This window comes from Talpa europaea, assembly GCF_964194135.1.
Source record: "Talpa europaea genome assembly, chromosome: 2".
NCBI classification, from domain to species: Eukaryota; Metazoa; Chordata; class Mammalia; order Eulipotyphla; family Talpidae; genus Talpa; species Talpa europaea.
In genome coordinates this window covers 140166781-140191873 of record NC_140068.1, presented here as the reverse complement: position 1 = coordinate 140191873, position 25093 = coordinate 140166781, and the positions used below count along the sequence as shown (strand labels likewise).

The 25093-nt window shown below is 42.3% G+C and overlaps 2 protein-coding genes across 2 annotated transcripts; one reads left to right on the top strand and one right to left on the bottom strand.

The window, feature by feature from the left end:
- Positions 1–1624: 1624 nt before the first annotated feature.
- On the bottom strand, positions 1625–2515 carry LOC311188375 (putative vomeronasal receptor-like protein 4; the record flags this gene model as incomplete). Its single annotated transcript, XM_084259477.1, has 1 exon — positions 1625–2515. The coding sequence occupies one exon, from the start codon at positions 2513–2515 to the stop codon at positions 1625–1627; it is 891 nt and encodes a 296-aa protein (XP_084115603.1).
- Positions 2516–13902: 11387 nt separating this feature from the next.
- On the top strand, positions 13903–14691 carry LOC311188374 (putative vomeronasal receptor-like protein 4; the record flags this gene model as incomplete). The annotated part of the gene is made up of 1 exon (XM_084259476.1): positions 13903–14691. The coding sequence occupies one exon, from the start codon at positions 13903–13905 to the stop codon at positions 14689–14691; it is 789 nt and encodes a 262-aa protein (XP_084115602.1).
- Between the last annotated feature and the right edge of the window lie 10402 nt (positions 14692–25093).

The following is a 25093-nucleotide window of genomic DNA, read 5'->3' as shown; positions in this document are numbered from 1 at the left end:
TTTTTCCCGCCATATGCAGCTTCACTAACCCCCACCTTGGGTATGTGAGGTCTGCCTGGGGTGCAATAAATTTTTCTCTCCCTTGAGAAATTTAGCCTGGCTCTCCTTTTCTTTACCACACCAAACCTTTCAGTTAGTAAGTGCAAAGTAACACAACAGTTTGTTTTTTTTTTAAAGGTGAACAAAGGGAGAGTCTAATTTCCCCACAGCTGGAAGGCAGCAGAGACATACCAATGATCTCAACACTGGAGAAAATGTCCAGGCAGCTGCTTATTGAGATTAGAGGCAGTTTTTTGTTTTTTTTTTTCACCAGCCAGCTGTGGTGGACCCCTTTACTTATTAGTCCCCAGCATTTTACTTTTAGCCTTGACTGTGACCAAAGACAGTGGAGTAGGCATTGCCTGACCCATGATTACGAACACACAAACGCAACAAGGACAACAAACACCAGGAACAAAACCAGAGGTCCCTGGGTAAAGACAAACACCAAAGTTACAAGAAACGAACCAAAAACAAATTTTTTTAAACGGGCCCCTTACAGGTACTCAGTACAAACACAAATGCTACCCCAGTGCTGCCCCACAGGGGATAGCCAATCAGGTGGTCCGGGGACGTCTCCCACGGTCCACGCCAGAGGCTCTCTTTAGTGCATCCACCGAGCCTCTCCTGGCTACAGGTACTGAGCACAAACAGCTTCTAAACAATCAGGTGGTCCGGGGATGTCTCCCGCGGTCCACGCCGGAGGCTCTCATCAGTGCATCCACCTGAGCCTTTTCCGGCTACTCCACAGGTACTCAATGCAAATACAGGTATGCAGACTAGAAACAAATCTTACCTGGGCGAGTATTGGCACCCACCCGTCGTGCACGCTTTAATGGCTCCCTTCAGCTGCTTGGTGGTTGGGGTCTGTGCTAGCCGATCCCGGACGAGCCCCCAAAATGTTGTGCCCAAGGTCAGCAGACTCGGCGAGCATAGCCTCCAAGAACCCAAAGACAGCTGATGCAAACACAAAAGGGAGTTTATTTCAGACTCGAGTCCGGGTTCAAGGCACCTACCAACGCAGTGGCAGATACCGAGAGCCCCGAACAAAGGAAGCCGGGGTCTTTTAATAAGGTTAAATTATTCTGGCAGTTACTCATTGGCTACAAGGATGAGTTCTCCAACTTTGCCAGGCTATCATTCTAAGCTGACTGGCCAGGCCAAGATGCAGCTCCAACCTGCAGCTCCAATTACAGCAAGTTCACCCTCATTGGTGACCAGAGAGTAAGGGTGGAGTAAGGGTCCAAACTATCTCTGGAATGCAGTCTTTTCCCTGGACAGCAAGACCTGCAAGACCTGAAATTCTAAAATGACAGTTACACACAAAATGACAAAGCAATGGCTAAGAATACTTATGCTTGGTTCCACATTATGGAGATTTGAATGGAAGCAGGAAAGAGTATGTCTTTATCACTTACTGGAATTCCAGAAACAGCTTAAGATTGACTCATTCCAGGACTCTCTTTAGACAAGAAAAAAAACTGTTCTTATAAGCCTTGAACAGTTTGATATAAATGAAGGGGAAGGAACATCCCAGTCTTTCCTGGAGGCATGGATATAAAAGTGCCCCCTGTTTTCATTGAGCTCACCAGCATTTAGCCAAGCAGATATCCCTGCTCAGCAGCACTAAGGGGCTGAGACAGGCATAACCAGAGGTCAGAACTATTTTAATAATGTAAATGGTGTAGGTATTTGTCAAGAAAGAGCCAACATAGAGGGAGAAAATGTAATCTGCCCAATAAAACAAAAGAAAGCAGGTCATGAGCATGAGGACACTCTGAGTAGCTCTCATCTCTGGACTGGGAGTTCCTTGTAGCCTGGAGGTCTGAAGATAAAGGACACACTTATGATGCTGGTACAGGCGAAAGGCCATGCACCCGCTGCTCCAACCCATCAGACTCTGAAAGACAACATCCCGCAGAGTCATCAGAGTGAGGAAAACCCACTGAATTACTCGTCCAGATGGGAGCATGCAGCAATGTTCAGTGGCATGTCTAATTTCAGAGCGGTTGGTGCTCTGGCCAGCTGTGATGTAGAAGAGCAGGTTAGAGCTGATCAGGAAATTGAAGACCCAGAAGAGCAGGAGACAGGGAAGCACTTGCCTTGCAAACCTTGGCTTGAGCTTTCTCCAGGAGGTGGTCCTGGGACTGATGGTGATGGCCTGGACCACGCTGAGGAGACAGGTGGTGCAGATGGAGAGCCCCCAGGCCACTCTCCTCAGATAAATCATAATCTTGCAACCAACATCACCTAGGACATTTCCCAGATGAAATAATTCACTTAAATCTCTGCCTCCCGTGGTACAAACAATGACTGTATTAGCAAAAGCCAAGTGGATGAGTATAAGGTCAATAGATTTCCTCTCAGGCCCCATGATAAAAGCATATAAATGTCCCCCTAGGATAAGGACGTTGCCCACAATTCCATGTCCAAGAAAACAAAGGAAGAGTAATCCCTGGATGAAGGTCCAAGTCATCTTGTTATAGGGCACCCCGATACAAAACGGGGTGCCTGACTGTGGGTCCTCACCCGCACGCTTAAAAGGACTTATCAATGCTTTACTGCAGGCACACGCGAAAGGTTAATAAAAGGTTTATTTACAGGGGAAGGGGAAATGAGGAAATGTACAGCTCAGGGAGAAAAGTGGGAGACAAAGTTTTAAATGAGTCCTACCCGATCCGCCGATCAGGAATCCCAAAGTGGCACTCTGAGAGCTGGCCGCCAGCCAGGAGCCGTGAAGCCAGGAGGCAAGCGGACAGCGAGCCACCCCAAGGCCCACGTGTTTGGTTTTTATACCCAACCTGGCTGCTTAACTCCACCCTCAGGTCCCAGCCACCTTCCCTTGGGTGGTGATGGGATTTGTCTTTCCCAATATCCTGATAGCTTTAGTCTGGGCTGGGGGTGGAGTCCACAAAGCCTGTATGGGATTAGCTCAGGACATCATTTCTCCCTAACAATCTGACTTCATGAACAGAACAAGGAGAAAGTTTGAGACAAAAATAAGTCAGAATGACGTATTTGAGGTCTGTGGCTTCCTGTCTGCTTTAGTGACACAAATAGTCTCAATCTGAAGGAAATACACGTGTATGGTTCTGCCCTGGCGTGGCCATGAATCACTCTTTGCTCTTTGTTCTTTTTCCTGCTGGTTCAGTTGACACCAACAGTGATAATGACAATTAAACATCTCCCATAAAGGCCACACCAGTGAATCTGCCCGCCTTTCCAAAGGGCCTTCTCTCTGTCCCTCATGCCTGAAGCTCACATGACTTATCCCTTCCTGACAATAGCTTAGCCCAGGGCAGTACCACCCAGTGGGCCTCTGAGCTATAATGCTCTCAACTCAGCTGCCTCCTTCTCCTTCATTACTCACACCCAGCAAATTGCCTGACAGTAATGGATGGTGCTGGTGCCCACCCACCGCCCCATTCCAGTCCACACACTCCTCCCTCAGACACTTTGCATGTGTGGCTTAAATGAATTGCGTTTTGTCCAAAGAATTGTACTTTGCTAAATGACAGTAGTTTCACAGAGGAGCTTATGTGACTTCCCTCTCCTGGCAAAGGGGTAGGAAAGTGCCCCTGCAGGCAGGAGGCTCTATCTCTGTGGTAAATCTGCATTCCTGCTGTCCCATGGGTTTGGAGCAGAGTGAAGTGATGTTTTCTTCTGTCTTTCCTAGTCTCATTCTCTCCTTCTCCTGCCAGCACGTCCCAACAAATCAGCAGAAAAGGATTCCCCATCCTAGGATTTAATTCCATAGACTCAAACTGGTCTGATTTAATTTCTTTTTCTAATCTAGTGACCTTTTTCAGTCTAAAAGAACCCCACCCTGTATGTCAAGCCCTTTAATATCTGCCATTGTTATTTGTAACCACTTTGCAAATCAGATTGCTTCCTCTGTTCTTTCTCTTTCTGTATCATGGAAGCGCCCTGGAAACCTCCTACAAACCACGTGGCTTTGTTGTAGAGCAGCCCCAATACAAAACGGGGTGCCTGACTGTGGGTCCTCACCCGCGCGCTTAAAAGGACTTATCAGTGCTCTATTGCAGGCACACGCGAAAGATTAATAAAAGGTTTATTCACAAGGGAAGGGGAAATGAGGAAATGTACAGCTCAGGGAGAAAAGTGGGAGACAAAGTTTTAAATGCGTCCTACCCGATCCGCCGATCTGGAATCCCAAATGGCGCTCTGAGAGCTGGCTGCAAGCCAGGAGCCGTGAAGCCAGGAGGTGAGCGACAGCGAGCCACCCCAAGGCCCACGTGTTTGGTTTTTATACCCAACCTGACTGCTTAACTCCACCCTCAGGTCCCAGCCACCTTCCCTTTGGTGGTGATGGGATTTGTCTTTCCCAATGTCTTGATGGCTTTAGTCTGGACTGGGAGTGGAGTCCACAAAGCCTGTATGGAATTAGCTCAGGACATCATTTCTCCCTAACAATTCCCCCCTTTCACATTTTGACACCATTATCATTTCTCCCTAACAGCTTCACCTGTCATTCATAAACCTAAATATATTTTCCTCTGCAGTTTGACTTCCTTTTCTTCTTACTTATATCTTTATTACCTTCAACTGTCCCCCTAACATCTGTATAAACTGTTGATGCTGAGGTGCTCTTGACTCCCTGACCCCCATTACAGAGCTAACTCCTATCCCCACAAACAGCAAGGTAGAATTTTATGTGATGACTCTCCCTAGCTCCTTGGACCTGTCCCTATGGCCATTTATCTGGGTCCTCCCTGAATCTGCAGTTGAGTCCTGGGGAGCGGTTCCCCTTCTGTCTGGCTTCTGAGTGACCAGCATAGTACCTGCAATTAAATGTTTAATAAACTGTGATTAAATTACTAAAAGAAGCATGTGATTCTGGTCGTCAGCTGCATGTTCAATATGAGATGAGTTTATAAACCAACCTGGAGAGACCATGGTGATAGTTCCCGGGTGAATGGGTGTCAGAATTTCATGGGGACTATAACCAAGATAAAAATGCATACATTGCACAAAAATGAAAAATGATGTAAAAAATATATAAAATTAAAAAATGCTCATGTTAACTCTTCCATGGAGATTGTATTCTCAGGCATGGAATCTGAGCACTCCTAGAGGCATCTAAAAAAAAATGCACTGACTCTGATCTTTTCTTGGGAAAGGTGAGGCCACACCTCTGATTCACAACCCGCCCTGACCTGTTGAAACAGCACCTGGAAATGTGCATTCTGTACAGTAAACTTCACTTATTTCTGCTTTTGTTTTTGTTATATTTTCACTTCATCTGTGCTTTGGTTTCCTGGTTATCGTTCTTGTTTCTTAGACATTTAGGTTATTGATGTCAACCTCTCTTCTTTTCTAAGACAAGCATTTAATGCTACACGTTTCATTGCAAGTCATTCCACAATATGGATATCTTCCATTTTTATTTAATTAAGTTGAAAATATTAGCAATATTTCCTTTCAGACTTTCCTTTTGTCCCCCCTTATTATTCATAGCATGTTGCTTCATTTCTAAGTATTTAGAGATTTTCCAATTATCTTTCAGTAACTACAAATTTCTGCTTTAATTACACCATGGTCAGTACATACTTTTATGATGTCAATTATTATAGCTGTGTTAATGTTTCTTTTAAAACCAAAGATAGACCATTTATATTGAAGCTAATTATTTATATAGTTGATTTACATACACCATCTTGTTATATTGTTTCCCTCTTTCCCCATTGATTTTTTTCTTCCATTTTAAATGTTTTTTCCTGCTTAGCTTTCAATGAATCGAATACTATTTATGATGCATATTTATCATTTCTGTTCCTTTGTGCAGATGAATGTTTCTTTTGACTCCTATTTCACTTCCTTGAAGAATTTCCTTTCCCATTTCATGTAGTTCATGCTGGAGCTCCTTCTGTTGAATGACAAGTGAGCAAAGAAAGATGTCTGTAGTGGAACTGGGGCCCCAGAACAATTCTCAGGGTCTGGGCTGCACACATGTCACCCCAAGCTATGTCTTCACTATGACTGCAGGTCATGAAATTCTAGAGCAAGTGGCATTATTTGGCAGCAAATTTTTGAATTTACGCGTTTTTAAAAAGTGAAATAAAACTAAGGATACTGATCATGAATTCTTTCAGTATTTTTATGGAAAATCTTTATTTTTTTTTCTTAAAAATATTAACTTTGAAATTATAATATAGCTTTAAATTACAGAGAAATTGCACAGATAAATACAGAGATTCCCACCTACCTCTCACTCAGTTTTCCTACTGTTAATATTCATGAATAACCATGACACACTTGTCACAACAGGAGCCAACACTGGAACCAACACTGGAACATAACTACTAACTTCAACCCAGATTTCATTTGAATTTTACTAGTTTTTTCAGTAATGTCCCCTTTCTTTTTTTTCTTTTAAAGATTTATTTATTTATGCATATAAGAACTGGGGCACAGGCCAGAGGTGTGTGGGGGTCAGGGGGTGAGAGGATTCACCAGAGACAGAGTGGGGAACAGAAGAAGTGGATCTACTGAAATACACTGTTGAGGGGAGCAGCGGGAGGGACAGGGGAGTCTGCTGCGCAATGTGGGTCAGCTTGATAGCTTCATAGTGCTGAGACTTAACCCCATTAGAAAGGCCCTAATGTCCCCTTTCTTTTCAAGGACCCTATCAACATACCTCATTCCATATCATCACTGTGTATCCTTACTCTTAGGTGCTCCCTGAAAACTTCCCAATATTTCCTGGTGTTTCATGGCCTTCACAATTTTGGGGAGCACTGACAAGAGTTCTGTAAAATTCCCTTACTTTGGTGTGTCTGATGGCTCCTTTAGTATTAAAATGGGATTGTGAGCTTGGGGAGAGATGACCACATCAATGAAGTGGCCTTCATCTCATCTTATCAGAGTATGTGATATTATAGTTTGCCACTGGTGACATTAAATGAGTGGAGCAGGCAAAGGTAGATGAGTTGGGTTTCGCCCTGTAAAGTGACTATATTGCACCCTTTCCATACCCTGCTCTTTGAAAGTGAGTCACTGTATGCCACCTTCCCGTAAGGGGAGAGGATGATGAATATCCACCTACTTGAAGAGAGAGTTAATATAAACTGCCTGGAATGTTCCAGTAATAAAGAATTTCACCTACTTCCTAGGATTTATTTATATACTTTTTAAATATATTTAACATTATGGATGGGTCTGGACATTCAGAAGATGAGTTTTATTTCATGAAGAAGTGTATTTCATGATGTCTGCATTACCTGGCAGTGATGAATGTCAAAATCACTGCCCTCCTCTGCTGGAGTCCCTACTGCTGAATGACAGGTGAGAAAGGGGTCATGTCTGTAATGGTACAGGAGCCCCAGAAAAATTGTCAGGGTCTGAGCTGCACACTTGTTACCTTGAGCTAGCTCTCCACTGTGACTGCAGGATATAAACTTCTAGGCCTGTGACATGGATTGGCCATACATTTTTGGAAATACACATTTTTAAAAAATTTAATTTTGTTTTCCTTTTTTTATACTATTTGCTTTCTTTTCTCAAGTGTAGTCTCATAGAATTCCCACCACCATTTACCCATGTACCATCACTATAGTCCTTGTGCTCACAAAAACTTTAATTCAAACTTTAATTCATACCTGCAGCCCTATGTTTACTGCAGCACTATTTATAATTGGTAAGGCTTGGAAACAACCCATATGGATCAAAAAGATGTGGTACATAGACACAATAGCCTACTATTCAGCAATCAAAAAATAAAATCATGCCATTCACAGCAACATGGATGGATCTAGAAGAGATATGCTCAGTGAAATAAGTTGGAAGGAAAAAGAAAAATATGGGATGGTTTCACTTATAGGAGGAATAAAGGGGAACAAAATAAAGGATCAGGAAAAAAAACCAGTAACAATTTAAGAACTGCAAGAAAACAAAAATAAAACACAAAACTATAAATCAGAGATATTCTGCAAGGAAGGGCTGGGGAGAAGGTTCAGAGTGGGGCGGAAGGAGTATACTAGAAATACACATTTTATAGATTAAAGAACTAGACATAAGACCTGAAACCATAAAATAATAGAAGGAAATATAGGCAAAACACTGCAGACGTGCACCTCAAAGACATCTTTCCAGACACATCACCCAAAGCAGTGATAGTGAAGGCAAAGATAAACAGCTGGGACTACATCAAATTGAAGAGCTTCTGCACAGCAAAAGAGACAAAAACCAAAACAAAGAGAAACCCCACCGACTGGGAGAAAATTTTTGCACACAACACTAATGATAAAGGACTGATGACAAAAATCTACAGAGCTTAGGAGACTCAACAAAAACAAAGAAAATAATCCAGTCAAAAAATGGGAAGATGTGGTACATATATACCATGGAATATTACTCAGCATTCAAAAAAGATAAACACATGCAATTTGCAGCAACATGGATGGCGCTGGAAGGGATCATGCTCAGTGAAATAAGCCAGAAAGAAAAAGAAAAATACCGGATGGTCTTATTCATAGTGAGACACAGGGCAAGCTAGGGTTATTAGGCAGTTTTAGGGACAGTGCAGGAGGGGACCTCTGAAGAATTTAGGGAGGCTTCAGAGATAAGGACAACCAAGGAAATGTAACCAATTCCACTGGGAAAAACAAACATCCTAGGACCATTGTCAACAATAGGGGAAAAACAAACATCCTAGGACCACAGACAATCTTGTTAAGGATGGTCCTGGTTTTCTTCAGATGATAAGATAAAGTGTAGAGATGCTCACCGGAAGGACTAGACCATAAAGGTAAAGCGATAAGCATAACAAATGGGGAAAGAAAAAAACTGTTAGATAAGGAATGTGAAATTCCCCACTTAGTACCCCCTGGGAGTTAGCCAATCAGGAAGAGAGCCTGAAATTTTAACATAATGAGAGAGAAAGTATATATTCCTAAAGTAATATCCCGTACTGGCTCATCTCGGCCCCTCCCAGGTACCTTATACCTGGGAGTCTTTCTTCTTTGTCTCTTTTCTTCCTAAATAAAACACTTCTTTCAAAGACAAGATTTGTCTCTCTCTGCTTACTTACTCCAAAAAGTCTGTGAATTCCTTTCTACGGTTTCACGAGACAAAAACTCGTGGTAAAGTGGCAGCAGTTGTTACACACGCCGGCATCAATAGCAGGAATCTAGAAAACTTAAATAAGGGACCAGGAAAATGAATAACTATAAGAAAGTGAAAATCAAAATCAACAAAAAACTATGAACCAAAGACACTTTTTGGGGGGTGGGGGGCGGGAGGGGAGGGAGTGGGGTCAGAATGGGGGTTTGCAATTGTATGGAGAATATAAAAATAAAATTTATTATTTAAAAAAAAAAGTTAAAAAAAAATGGGCAGAAAAGCTAAAAAGATACTTCTCCAAAGAGGAAATGCAAATGGCCAACGGGCATAGGAAAAAGTGTTCAACATCACTGTAATCAGGGAAATGCAAATCAAAACTACCATGAGATACCAACCTACACCAGTGAGAACGGCACATATTAAAAAAACTAGCAACAACCAATGCTGGCGAGAATGTGGAGAAAAAGGAACTCTCCTGCACTGCTGGTGGGAGTGCAAACTGGTCCAACCACTATGGAGAGCTGCGTGGAGATTTCCTGACCTACTACAGATAGAGCTTCCACATGATCCAGCAATTCCACTCCTAGGTATTTACCCAAAGGACACAGAAACATCAATTCCAAAGAGCACCTGCACCCCTAACAACCCAAATGCCCAAAAATAGGTGACTGGATCAAGAAGATGTGGTACATATACACAATGGAATATTACTCAGCATTCAAAAAAGATAAACCCATGCAATTTGCAGCAACATGGATGGAGCTGGAAGGGATCATGCTCAGCAAAATAAGCCAGAAAGAAGAAGAAAAATACCAGATGGTCTCACTCGTAGCAGGAATTTAGAAAACCTAAATAAGGGACCAGGAAAAAGACTAATTGCAATAACGTAAAATTCAAAATCAACAAACAAGCATAGACCAGAGACACACTGCAGTGGGGGACAGGGGGAGGAGAAGAGGGATTAGGGTCAGAAAAAGGGGGTGTGAATTGTACTGGGAATATAACGAAAATGAAAATGCATAGATTATGCAAAAATGAAAAGTGATGTAAGAATTATATAAAATAAAATAATTCATAAAAAAAGAAATACACATTAAAAAAAAGTAAAGCCAACATAAGTGAACATCTCAATAAGTTTTATGAATTGCTTCAATTGCATATAACTGCAACTAAGTCAATAAATTGACAAGGCCCGTACCCTAACAGGCCCCTTCTGCATACTAGACACTGGACTCCAGAGATTAAATTTTCTAACACTCAAGGATATAATATTTTCAACATAAGAATTGTTCAATGCTCTGAAAATGACCGGTTCTGATATTCAGATGTCCTGGTGACTCTTCCAGATTGTTCCTGAGCTGTGATGGTGACTAGGGGGGGATGCAGGTTGGTGATGATTCCAGGAACCTGGATTCTCCCCCAGCTGTGCTTGGGGAACTGCCCTCTCCCCTGCCTCCCACTCACCACAGCACTTTTGCTGTCACTGGGATGAGGGTATTTGTGGGCTGAGCAATTAGGAAGCACCAGGGAGGGAGAGCTGAGCCCCAGAGATGGGTGTTGTGCACAGAGGCCCCTGGCCCCAGAAAGGCCCCACGTGTGACACTGACATCTTGACAGCAGGGAGTGTGAGGCTGAGTGTGGACCTCAGGGAGAATAAAGGGCCTGGCACCGCTGCTATGCCAGCCCCTGCCAGATCCATGCTGCTCTGCTGCCCAGGTGAGTGTCCTGAGCCCTGCAGGTGCTGCCTTTGCCTTGGGAAAGGAGGCTTCTGGAGAGTGCTGCAGCCCAGGCATGGGGTGGGGTGAGGGGGGTCCTCTGCACTCAGGGGGAGGAAGGTGGCAGGACCATGGAGGAGAGCCTGCCTTTCCAGCTGCCCCAGAGTCATCTGCTCTCTCTGCAAATGAGGAGCTGTCAGGGGATGTGTTTGCTGTGTGTGCCCCAACTGCCCCCTGCACTCAGATGAGGCAAGCAAAGGGGCTCAGAGGCTAAGGTGTTTCAGAGGTGTGGAAGCTCTTACTGTCTGTGGTCCCCAGCACCCCTGCAGCGGTGGGTGTTTATTGAAGTCGTGTGTGTCACTTCTGGTGTCCTTTTTGCTTTGCAGCATAGAATGCACATGTTTTCTTTATAAAGATTATGTTAATTCTCATGCTATCCTTTCCAGCCCCTACATAGACAACAGTACATTATTCTAGATTTGAAAAGCAGATGTGTGACAAATCACCACATCAATAGATGTTTTTAGAACATGATCTTAATGCTGCTGGGTACTAACATAAGTCCTATATTTTTATCTATAGGCCAATTCAATTCACCCTCAAAATAGACCTATATATTGCAAAGTATCACCCATCTTTACAATGAGAACATTGTGCCTTAAAAGTTCGGATGCTTAATGGCATCCAGAGTGGAATTGGGAAGGGCAGGCATTGACCACAGAGAGATGGCTGCGAGCTTGTACTTGTGAACCCTGCAGGTATCTTTCTTCAATTTAATGATTCTTTAAAGCATCAGGTATATGCTCATCCCTCCCCACCAATGAACAGAAAACCCTGACTCACCACATTCAAAAGAACATACATTTTTTATCCTGTTACTAGAAAAGCATTTGAAAACTTATTGAAAACTCGCCAACATAGCCCAGCAGAGGTGTTAATGCATGGGCTTTTGCATTCCATCATTGATGCTTTTCAGGGAAGCAAAGAAAATTCCATTTAAGAAGCTATGTTATTGGTGCTTCATAGAACACAGAGATAGCTAAGAAAATAGTAGTCACATGAGAAGCAGTGAGACCTGAAAATTTTCATAGCTTTAAGATTCTTTTTTTTTTTTTTTTAGCTTTAAGATTCTTAAAGGACAATCCATCTCATCACTGACTCAAAGGAGGTTTTGCAGCTCAGTCATCTAGTCGCTAAGTCATTCAGTTTTTACACTATGAACACACACCAACTCAAATATTTCTCCAGGTTGGTTTATGAACTCATCTCTGTGATGAACATGCAGCTGACGACCAGAATCACATGCTTCTTTTAGTAATTTATTCACAAGGTAGTTAAACATTTAATTGCCGGTACTGTGATGGTCACCCAGAAGCCAGACAGAAGGGGAACCACTCCCCAGGACTCCACTGCAGAACCAGGGAGGACACAGGTAAACAGGTTGTGGGGGCTGGTCCAAGGAGCTCAGGAAGAGTCATCACATAAAATTCTAACTTGCTGTGTGTGGGGACAGGAGTTAGCTCTGTAATGGGGATGGCTGGGGGCAAGAGCAGCTCAGCATCAAGAGTTTATACATTTGGACTATAAAACCAGCTAGTGGTTACCTTAAGGAAAGATGGAAGGAGGGTGGCTAAATTGGAAAAAAAAGGGGACATGGTACGGTTAAGGAAAGTTTTGAACTTTTAGGGAAAACCTTACTGTAGTATATATATATATATATATATATATATATATATATATATATATATATGTGCTGATTGTTTTTCAACAAAGAACTCCTGACTTATATAATGTTATAATGTAACATTACTCAAATAAGCATAAACAAAAAATTTTAAAGAAATGCAAAAAAAAGAATTTATACAGATTTTAGGGGGACAGTTGAAGATAATAAAGATATAAGTAAGAAGAGGAAGCCAAACTGCAGAGGAAAATATATTTAGGTTTATGAATGACAGGTGAAGCCACATAAGGTGTATAGGAGGTTTCCAGGGTGCTTCTATGATACAGAAGGAGAAGGAACAGAGGAAGCAAAGCGAATTTGCAAAGTGGTTAAAATCACAATAGCAGATAATAAAGTGCTTGACCTACAGGGTGGGGTTTTTTAGATTGAAAAGAGTCACTAGATGAGAAAAAGAAATTAAGTAAAACCAGTTTGAGTCTATGGAATGAAATGCTGGGATGGGGAATCCTTTTCTGCTGACTTGTTGGGAAGTGCTGGCAGGAGAAGGAGAGAATGAGACTAGGAAAGACAGAGGAAAACATCACTTCACTCTGCTCCAAAGCCAGGGGAGATCAGGAATGCAGATTTACCACAGAGATAGAGCCTCCTGCCTGCAGGGGCACTTTCCTACCCCTTTGCCAGGAGAGGGAAGTCACATAAGCTCCTCTGTGAAACTACTGTCATTTAGCAAAGCACAATATTCTTTGGAGAAAACACAACTTATTTAAGCCACACATGCAAAGTGTCTGAGGGAGGAGTGTATGGACTGTAAAAGGGCAGAGGGTGGGCACCAGCACCATCCATTACTGTCAGGCAATTTGCCAGGTGTGGGTAGTGAGGGAGAAGGAGGCAGCTGAGTTGAGAGCATTATAGCTCAGAGGCCCACTGGGGTGGTACTGCCCTGGGCTAAGCTATTGTCAGGGAGGAATAAGTCATGTGAGCTTCAGGCATGAGGGACACAGAGAAGGCCCTTTGGAAAGGTGGGCAGATTCACTGGTGTGGCCTTTATCGGAGATGTTTAATTGTCATTATCACTGTTGGTGTCAACTGAAGCAGCAGGAAAGAAGAACAAAGAGCAAATAGTGAGGTGAGAGCCACGCCAGGGCAGAACCACACACATGTATTTCCTTCAGATTGAGACTATTTGTGTCACTAGAGCAGACAGGAAGCCACAGACCTCAAACATGTCATTCTGACTTATTTTTGTCTCAAACTTTCTCCTTGTTCTGTTCCTGAAGTCAGATGACTTGGACCTTCATCCAGGGATTACTCTTCCTTTGTTTTCTTGGACATGGAATTGTGGGCAACGTCCTTATTCTAGGGCGACATTTATATACTTTTATCATGGGGCCCGAGAGGAAATCTATTGACCTTATCCTCATCCACTTGGCTTTTGCTAATATAGTCATTGTTTGTACCACGGGAAACAGAGATTTAAGCAAATTATTTCATCTGGGAATTGTCCTAGGTGATGCTGGTTGCAAGATTATGATTTATCTGGGGAGGGTGGCCCGGGGCCTCTCCATTTGCACCACCTGTCTCCTCAGCGTGGTCCAGGCCATCACCATCAGTCCCAGGACCACCTCCCGGAGAAAGCTCAAGCCAAGTTCTGCATGGCAAGTGCTTCCCTGTCTCCTGCTCTTCTGGGTCTTCAATTTCCTGATCAGCTCTAACCTGCTCTTCTACATCACAGCTGGCCAGAGCACCAACAGCTCTGCACTTAGACCTGATTTTGGACATTGTGTTATGCTTCCATCTGAGCAAATAGTCAGGTGGCTTTTCCTCACTCTGATGACTCTGCGGGATGTTGTCTTTCAGAGTCTGATGGGCTGGAGCAGCGGGTACATGGCCTTTCGCCTGTACCAGCATCATAAGTGTGTCCTTTATCTTCAGGCCTCCAGGCTACAAGGAACTCCCAGTGCAGAGATGAGAGCTACCCAGAGTGTCCTCATGCTCATGACCTGCTTCCTTTTCTTTTATTGGGCAGATTTCATTTTCTCCTTCTACATTGGCTCCTTCTTTACAAAGAGCGACATCATTTACTGTATTAAAATGGTTCTAACTTTTGGTTATGCCAGTCTTAGCCCCTTAGTGCTGCTGAGCAGGGATATCCACGTGGCTAAATGCTGGTGAGCTCAATGAAAACAGGGGGCGCTTTTACATCCATGCCTCCAGGGAAGCCTGGAATGTTACTTTGAGGAGTTCCTTCCCCTCCATTTATCTAATATCAAACTGTTCAAGGTTTACAAGAACAGATTTTTTTTTTTCTTGTCTTAAGAGAGTTCTGGAATGAGTCAATCCTAAACTGTTACTGGAGTTCCAGTAAGTGATGAAGACACTCTTTCCTGCTGCCATTCAACCCTCCCTAACACATGGCTGTGGTGTTCTTGTTGAAGCTAGAATATGTTGGTTTTTATTTGAAAGAACGATTTCGAAATATGAGTACCTTGCACATATACTTGTATTTTCTTATCAATGGAACGGGGAGTCAAAGTTCATTTTCAAAATGCTGTCTGCAGAGTTGGGTAAGACCATGCAGGAGAGGGAGAGAGCCAGGATTGCTGAACATACTCTGTTTTACAATTTTGGCTGTAAAATCCTTTGCAAATTGTATATATTATTTAAAAATTAAAAACTTCACACTATCAAAATGTAAAACAAGTGGAAAGAAAAAAGTTGCAATTTTATATTAATTGCTGGCAAAGTCACACAAAGAATCATTGCAAATGGCTAAGCATAACATCTTCTACTTCTTTTGTTTTTGTTTTTCATTTTTTATCGTTTATTTGAAAAAGAAAAACCTCACCAAGCCCTCCCCTTAGAGTGGAGAATTGAGAGATGACAATGTGCAGATTGCTACTTATTTTTGGGATTTTTGCAAAATGGTGATATTCTAAAGCTACCACTTCTCATGTGTTAGCTGCATGGCTTCCAGAGAGACACTTGCTCATCAAGGTTTTGATGGTCCTGAATAACAGCGCGCACCAAAGCAGTGCTGACATGAACTCATTTCCAGATGTCTCCTGTGCTACCTGGACAGGACCTCAGTGTCTCTGACAGTTTGCCCATCGTCAGGTACAGCAAGGTTCCCCAGAGAATCCAGGTTTCCTGCCCTACCCCTGGCCTGCACCACTCTTCCAGATCCAGTCTAATCACCTTCATGGGCAATGATTTAAAAAGGATAATCTGGGCTCTAGAGTGTTCCTTGCTATCGAGATGTCAGTTCTTCTAGACCCTTAGAGTAGACAGAGGTAGTGTGTGTGTATATATATATATACACACACATATATATATATCACTGAGAAATATAGAAATATGTCATGACTTCTAACAAAATATCCAATTGAAGTGAAATATTACAGAAATTTTATCTACTGTCTTTCATACTTACCCTTTTCATCTTTAATTTTGTTAACTTCGTCTTCAACAACTATTTCTTTAAAATTTAAATCTTGTTTTATGTCTTCCTATATTCTGAAAATCTAGGAATATTCTTGAAAATGTTAAAAATTGAAATGCCATGCACCGAATTCTCCCAGCTCTAGTATTTACAATTTAAAAATACAAAAACACTAATCATGGGTGAAAATACTAAGCAAAAAGAAGAAATGCTGCATTTGCAATAATTTTCATGGGCCTAGAGGGAATTGAGGTAGGTGGAAATAGCTAGACAAAGACAAATATCGTGCAAGTTTACCTGTGTGGCATATGCAGAGAACAAACAGATGGACTCAAGAATGCAAAAATCAACTTTGGGACATAGGACAATTAGTGGTACCTGAAGAGACAGAGGCAGAGGGGTTAAGTCAGGAAAATGGGGACAATGGTGTGCTGAAGGGCAGATTGTTAGTTGACAAAGACAAAGTAGTATTTACACATGTTGATTGTCAGCAATAAATACCAAGGTCATAATGAAATGTTAGACTTCAAATAAAAGATAAAAAATGAAAAAAACAAAAACAAAAGAAGTAGAAGATGTTATGCTTAGCCATTTGCAATGATTCTTTGTGTGACTTTGCCAGCAATTAATATAAAATTGCAACTTTTTTCTTTCCACTTGCTTTACATTTTGATAGTGTGAAGTTTTTAATTTTTAAAATAATGAACAATTTGCAAAGGATTTTACAGCCAAAATTGTAAAACAGAGTATGTTCAGCAATCCTGGCTCTCTCCCTCTCCTGCATGGTCTTACCCCAACTCTGCAGACAGCATTTTGAAAATGAACTTTGACTCCCCATTCCACTGATAAGAAAATACAAGTATATATGCAAGGTACTCATACTTCCATGTTGCTGTGAATGGCATGAGTTTATCTTTTTTGATTGCTGAATAGTAGTCTATTTGTAACAGGGTGGTCCCCAGGAAAGGGGGAAGTTCCAGGTTCCCTGCCCCACCCAAGGGAGGGTGGAGCTGAGCAGGAAGAGAAGAAGCTGCAGAAGAGACTGAGGAAGGAAGCAGGATGGAGCCAGGAGACCTGGAGGAGGCGCATGGAGCCTAGAGACACGTGAAGAAACTGCACTTGTCTTTTGGTCGTAGACTGGGTGACACAGATGTGGGTGAGACCCGTAGGGAGGTGACAATGGCAGTTTTTATCTTGATGTTGATTTTGCTCTTTTCCTTCCGGGCTTGTCTGGTTATTTCTGACCCTTTGCTGTGGGTCCCCACTGGAAGATGCTTTAGACTTGTGGCAGGCTTTGGGGCCTTGCTCTGGGCCAATCCCATTTGGATGGAGTTTTACCCACGAGGGGACGGGTCACTTTGGGTGCTTCATTTAGAAACTAGACTCTTTGCCTTTCCTGTATTGTTTCCTAGTTTTATTAAAGTTCCTTCCCATTAAAGTCTTATATGTTTTGTGTTGATGCGGCGGATGGCAGAACCCATTTAGAATAGGCAGGTTTGCAGGGTTTGGGCTGATCCTCTCCCTGTCCTATAACAGATTGTGTCTATGCACCACATCTTTTTGATCCATTTGGGCTGTTTCTAAGTTTTACCTATTATAAATAGTGCTGCAATAAACATAGGGCTGCAGATATCTTTTGAATTAAAATTTTTGTGAGCCCAAGGACCCAGTCACACATGAACTATCACACATGGTCCCTTAGGCTCTTCCCACCTGTTTTCATCCTACTCCCTTCTTCCCCCCTGCAGTATGTCTCTCATTTTGAGTTTTACTTTATTATAGTTTTTTTTTTCCTGATCCCTTATTTGGATCCTCTCCATTCCTTCTATAAGTGAGCCCATCTCCGGTGCACTGCTGGTGGGAGTGCAGACTGGTGCAAACACCACGGTAAGCTGTATGGAGATTTCTCAAACTATAAAAATGGAGCATCCGTACTATCCAGCAATTCCACTCCTTGGGATCTACCCAAAGGACACAAGAACATTAATTCAAAAGGACATCTGCACCCCTATGTTTATAGCAGCACTATTTGCAATAGATAAGCTATGGAAACAACCCAAATGCCCAAAAACAGATGACTGGATCAAGAAGATGTGGTATATATGCACAATGGAATATTACTCAGCAATCAAAAAAAGTAAACTCATGCCTGCGGCAGGCTGCACCTCCCATGCTATCTCTTGACATGGTCCGGGCATTGGGGGGAGACTCCCGAGAAGCGGGGAGTTCCTGTGCTCCCCTGAAGAGGAAAAGTTGTACTTTACAGAAGAGAGGAGTTCTTGCACTTCCCAAAGAAGATCTGAACTAGGGAGTCTCCATGGCAATGCCTGCTAAAGCTCTCCTCTTTGTTCTTGGTTAATGCAGAAGTTAGTTAGTCATTAATTGGCATATGAAAACCCAATTCGGACCTAGATGTTAATTGATTTGTTATTCTTACACCTGAATTAGTATCAAAGAAAGTAAAAAACGCAAAAGCTATAGCTAGGAAAGAAATGTTCTGGCCCTGAGAACTTTGGAGAACAAGCTGCCCTGAACCAGCTGTGCTTGGAAGCCATAGCCTGACACGGGGGATGCATGTTTGCACCAGCAGTACATTTCCTGGTGTTTGCAAGAGGTCAATAGTTCGCAGGCCGTGCGGAGGTTAGGAATTTCTAGTTAAGAGTTAGACTTCAGTAGAACTTACATAGATTTGATGAGTTGTTTTAGACCACTTTGAAGTAATTAATATATTAACCAAGTTAATTGAGTGCTAGGAGATAGACTGATTTTAGTAATAGAATATAGAATAGGAATTTTACACCCACTTTGTAATTGAGAAAGTTTAATTGTTGCCAAATGTTGTGCTGTCTTGTATGATTGATCATGCTAGTAAATGAGCTGTACCTAGGAAACTAATTGTTCTTAGGTTAGCAAAGAAATGGCCTACAGGTGTAAGGCCAAGGGAGTCTTTACATGATCATGAGAAAATATGTATTGATTGTCTTTGCTCTGCTTCAATGCTTACGCTGATGTAATCCCACCACTAGCCTTAAGGTATAAATAAAGACCCGCTGAGACCCTCAGCAGGAGATACTTGCATGAAAAAAGGTGTCTGTGTCTACCTCACTCCTATCTCACTCCACTTCCCCTCAGCCCTCTGAGAAAGAGAAAAAAACTTCACGGACTCCGTTCTCTCCTTTCTGTGATCCCTGACACGACTTCTAGCTGGAGCTGATCTCCAGCACAAGTCATTTGCAGCAACATGGATGGAGCTGGAAGGGATCATGCTTAGTGAAATAAGCCAGAAAGAAATAAAAAATTAGCTTTCTTTTCATGAGCCAGCAGAGCAGTGCTGTGTGGGTGGGGAGTATACCAAACAACTGGATGTGGATATTTATGAAATGCTCCCTTTTCCCGGGTGCCGGTGCTCCAAAGTCCTGAGAGAATGCTGAGCTCAGGGACGCAAGCTCTAGCAAATGGACAGGCTCCAAACCCAAGGGAGCTTCAGAGAAAACTGGAGATTCCTGAGCTACCTCATAGAATCACTGCAACAACAATTATGTTCCCAAATATTTGTTGGGAGTCCATTATGTGCCAGGCACAGATACAATAAAGTCATGAACATAAAATCCTTATTTCATGAAGACTGAAATCTAATAAAATGGGTTTATTTGGTCTCACTCATAGCAGGAGTTCAGAAAACCTAAATAAGGGACCAGGAAAAAGAATAATACAATAAAGAAAAAAAGTAAATCAACAAGCAACTATAAACCAGAGACACACTACAGAGGGGAGGGGGCAGGGAGATGAGGGATTGAGGTCAAAATGAGGGGGGGTGCAATTGTATGGGGAATATAACCAAGATGAAAATGTATACATTGTGCAAAAATGACAAATTATGTAAGAAATATATATAAAATAAAAATAAATAAGTGAAAAATGGGTTTATTTTTAAAAAGCCTAGTCATTTTTTAAAATCAATTTCTTTGACAAGTGAATGAAACTGGAACCTCAGAACTGTTAGACCCGGGGAGGGTCCCCTGACATTTAGAAGGGAAGGGGATGTGGAGGGATCACAGAGGCATCTTCATGGAGTCTGCATTGTTGGGCAGTGATGAATGTCAAAATGAGCTGCCCACCTCTGCTTGAGCCCCTCTGTTTAATGACAGGCGAGGAAGGAGCCATGTCTGTAATGGTATAGGTGCCCCAGAACACTTCTCAGGATCTGGGCTGCGCACTTGTCAAGCTGAGCTAAGTCTTCACCATGACTGCAGGACATAAACGTCTAGAACAGTGGCATGTTATATTTTCACTTCATCTGTGCTTTGGTTTTCTGGTTATCGTTCTTGTGTTTCTTAGACATGTAGGTTATTGATTTCAACCTCTCTTCTTTTCTAAGACAAGCATTTAATGCTACACATTTCATTGTGAGTCATTCCACAATATGGATATCTTCCATTTTCATTGAATTAAGTTGAAAATATTAGCAACATTTCCTTTCAGACTTTCTTTTTGTCCCCCCTTGTTATTCATAGCATGTTGCTTCATTTCTAAGAATTTAGAGATTTTCCAATTATCTTTCAGTAACTATTAATTTCTGCTTTAATTACACCATGGTCAGTACTACTTTCATGATGTCAATTATTATAGCTATATTAACATTTCTTTTAAACCCAAAATAGACCATTTATATCGAAGCTAATTATTTATATAGTTGATTTAAATAGACCATCTTGTTATATTGTTTCCTTCTTTTCTCCATCTTTTTTTTTTTCTTCCATTTTAAATGTTTTTTTTTTTCTGCTTAGCTTTCAATGAATTGGGTACTATCTATGATGCATATTTATCATTTCTGTTCCTTTGTGCCAATGAATGTTTCTTTTGACTCCTATTTCACTTCCTTGAAGAATTTCCTTTCCCATTTCATGTAGTTCATGCTGGAGCTCCTTCTGTTGAATGACAGGGCAGCAAAGAAAGATGTCTGTAGTGGAACTGGGGCCCCAGAACAATTCTCAGGGTCTGGGCTGCATACATGTCACCCCGTGCTAGGTCTCCACTGTGACTGCAGGACATGAAATTCTAGAGCAAGTGGCATTATTTGGCGATAAATTTTTGAAATTACACATTTTTAAAAAGTGAAGCAAAACTAAGGATACTGATCATGAATTCTCTCAGTATTTTTATGGAAAAATCTTTATTTTTTTTCCTCTTAAAAATATTAACTTTGAAATTATAATATAGCTTTAAATTACAGAGAAAGTGCACAGATAAATACAGAGGGTTCCCACCTACCTCTCACTCAGTTTCCCTACTGTCAATATTCATGAATAACCATGATACACTTGTCACAACAGGAGCCAACACTGGAACCAACACTGGAACATAACTACTAACTACAACCCAGATTTCATTTGAATTTTACTTGTTTTTCTACTAATGTCCCTTTTTTTTTCTTTTAAATGTTTATTTATTTATGCATATAAGAACTGGGGCACAGGCCAGAGGTGTGGGGGGTGGGGGAGTGTGAGAGTATTTACCAGAGACAGAGTGGGGAGCAGAACAGGTGTATCTACTGAAATACACTGTTGAGGGGAGCAGCGGGAGGGACAGGGGAGTCTGCTGCGCCATGTGGGTCAACTTGATAACTTCATAGTGCTGAGACTTAACCCCATTAGGAAGGCCCTAATGTCCCCTTTCTTTTCAAGGACCCTATCAACATACCTCATTCCATGTCATCATGTGTCTCCTTACTCTCAGGTGCTCCCTGAAAACTTCCCAATATTTCCTGGTGTTTCATGGCCTTCACAATTTTGGGGAGCACTGACAAGTGTTTTGTAAAATTCCCTTACTTTGGTGTGTCTGATGGCTCCTTTAGTATCAAAATGGGATTGTGAGCTTGGGGAGAGAGGACCACATCAGTGAAGTGGCCTTCATCTCATCTTATCAGAGTATGTGATATTACACTTCACCACCAGTGACATTAAATGAGCGGAGCAGGCAAAGGTGGATGAGTTGAGTTTCGCCCTGTAAAGTGACTATATTGCACCCTTTCCATACCCTTCTCTTTTAAGTGAGTCACTGTATGCCACCTTCCCGTAAGGGGAGAGGATGATGAACATCCACCTTCTTTTTTTTTTTTTAAAGACTTTTTTTTTTTAAAGATTTATTTATTTATACAAGCACTGGGTACAGTCAGAAGCATGGGAGGCTGAGAGAATTCACCAGAGCCAGAGCGGGGAGCAGAACAGGCAGAAGGACCGAAGTACACTGCTGAGGGGAGCAGCGGGCAGGAGGAGGAGAGGGCTGCGTGCCATATGGGACCCTTGCAGGCAGCCAGGGATTGAAGCTGCGATGCAAAGGATGCGGGCAGCTTCTCAGCCCCAGCGCTCAACCGCTGTGCCACCAGGGGAAGCCCAACATCTACCTTCTTGAAGAGAGAGTGTTTCTATAAACTACCTGGAATGTTCCAGTGATATAGAATTTCATCTACTTCCTAAACTCTAGATCTCAGTTCTTGATCACACACATCAGTTTGTCCTTTACATTATGGATGGGGCTGGACATTCAGAAGATGAGGTGTATTTCATGAAGAGGTATATTTCATTGAGTCTGTATTGCCTGGCAGTGATGAATGTCAAAATTGCTGCCCTCCTCTGCTGGAGTCCCTACTGCTGAACCTAGGTGAGAAAGGAGCCATGTCTGTAATGGTACAGGAGCCCCAGAACAATTCTCAGGGTCTGGGCTGCACACATGTCACTCCGACCTATGTCCCCACTGTGACTACAGGACATAAACTTCTAAACTGTGACATGGATTGGCCATACATTTTTGGAAATACACATTTTTTTTAAATTTTATGCTATTTTCATTTTTTAAATAGTATTTGCTTTCTTTTCTCGGGTGTAGTCCCCATAGAATTTCCACCACCAATTCACCAAAGTACCATCATCAGAGTCCTTGTGCTCACAAAAAATTTAATTCAAAAGGATACCTGCAGCCCGATGTTTATTGCAGCACTATTTACAATAGGTAAGACTTGGAAACAACACAAAAAGATCACAAAGATGTGGTACATAGACACAATAGACTACTATTGAGCAATCAAAAAAGATAAACTCGTGCTGTTCACAGCAACATGGATGGAGCTAGAAGAGAATATGCTCAGTGAAATAAGTGAGAAGGAGAAAGAAAAATATGGGATGGCATCACTTATAGGAGGAATAGAGGGGAACCAAATAAGGAATCAGGAAAAAGAACCAGTAACAATTAAAAAAACGCAAGAAAATAAAAATAGAACAACTATAAATCAGAGACATTCTGCAGGGGAAGGCAGGGGAGAGTGATCAGAGTGGGGCAGGAGGAGTACAATAGAAATACACATTTCAAAAAAAGTAAAGCCAACATGAGTGAACATCTCAATAAGTTTTATGACTTGCTTCAGTTGCATATAACTAGAACTAAATCAATAAACTGACAAGATCTGTACCCTAACAGGCCCCTTCTGCATACTAGACACTGGACTCCAGAGAATGAATTTTCTTACACTCAAGGATAGAATGTTATTGACATAGAGAATTGTTTCAATGCTCTGAAAATGACCAGTTCTGATATTCAGATGCCCTGCTGATTCTTCCAGATTGTTCCTGAGCTGTGCTGATGACCAGGGGTGTTGCAGGAGTGGTGATGATTCCAGGAACCTGGATGCTCCCCCAAGTGTGCTTGGGGAACTTCCCTCTCCCCTGCCTCCCACTTACCACAGCACTTTTGCTGTCACTGGGATGAGGCTGTTTGTGGGCTGAGCAGTTAGGAAGCACCAGGGAGGGAGAGCTGAGCCCCAGAGATGGGTGTTGTGCACAGAGGCTCTGTGTGCCCGCAGGCCCCTTGAGTGACACTGACATCTTGACAGCAGGGTGTGTGAGGCTGAGCCTGGGCCTCAGGGAAGAAAAAGGACCCGGTGCTGCTGCTGTGCCAGTCCCTACCTGATCCATGCTGCTCTGCTGCCAGGTGAGTGTCCTGAGACCTGCAGGTGCTGCCTTTGCCTTAGAAAGGAGGCTTCTGGTGCAGGGCCAAAGGCCAGGCATGGGGTGGGGGTGGGGGTCCGATGCATTCAGGGGGAGGAAGGTGGCAGCACCGGGGAGGAGAGCCCGCCCTTCCAGCTGCCCCAGAGTCATCTGCTCTCTCTGCTGCATGAGGAGCTGTCAGGAGATGTGTTTGCTGTGTTTGCCTGAGCTGCCCCCTGCACTCAGGTGAGGCAGGCAAAGGGGCTCAGAGGCCAAGGTGTTTCACCAGATGTGGAAGCTCTTACTCTCTGCTGGTCCCCAGGACCCCTCCAGCAGTGGGTGTTTATTTAAGTCATGTATATTGTGTCACTTCTGGTGTCCTTTTGTCTTTGCAGCATAGAATATGCATGTTTTCTTTATTAAGATTATGTTTATTCTCATGCTATCCTTTCCTGCCCCTACATAGCCAACAGTACATTATTCTAGAGATTTGAAAAGCAGATGTGTGACAAATCACCACATCAACAGATGTTTTTTAGAACATGATCTTTAATGCTGCTAGGTGCTAACATAATCCTATATGAATATCTATAGACCAATTCAATTCACCCTCAAAATAGACCTATATATTGCAAAGTGTCAGCCATCTTTACAGATGAGAACATTGTGCCTTAAATGATCAGATGCTTAATGGCATCCAGAGTGGAATTGGGAAGGGCAGGTGTTGACCACAGAGAGATGGCTGCAAGCTCGTAGTTGTGAACTCAGCAGGTATCTTTCTTCAATTTAATGATTCTTTTAAAGCATCAGGTATATGCTCATCCCTCCCCATCATTGAGCAGAAAACCCTGACTTACCACATTCACAAAGATCATATTTTTTTTTATCCTGATACTAGAAGAGCTTTTGAAAACTTACCGAAAACTCTCCAACATAGGCTAGAAGAGGTGTTAGTGCATGGGCTTTTGCATTCCATCGTTGATGCTTTTCAGGGAAGCAAAGAAAATTCCTATTAAGATGATATGTTATTGGTGTTTTTTGGAACACAGAGATAGCTGAGAAAATAAATCACATGAGAAGCAGTAAGACCTGGAAATTTTCATAGCTTTCAGATTGTTAAAGGCCAGTCCATCTCATTCACTGACTCAAAGGAGGT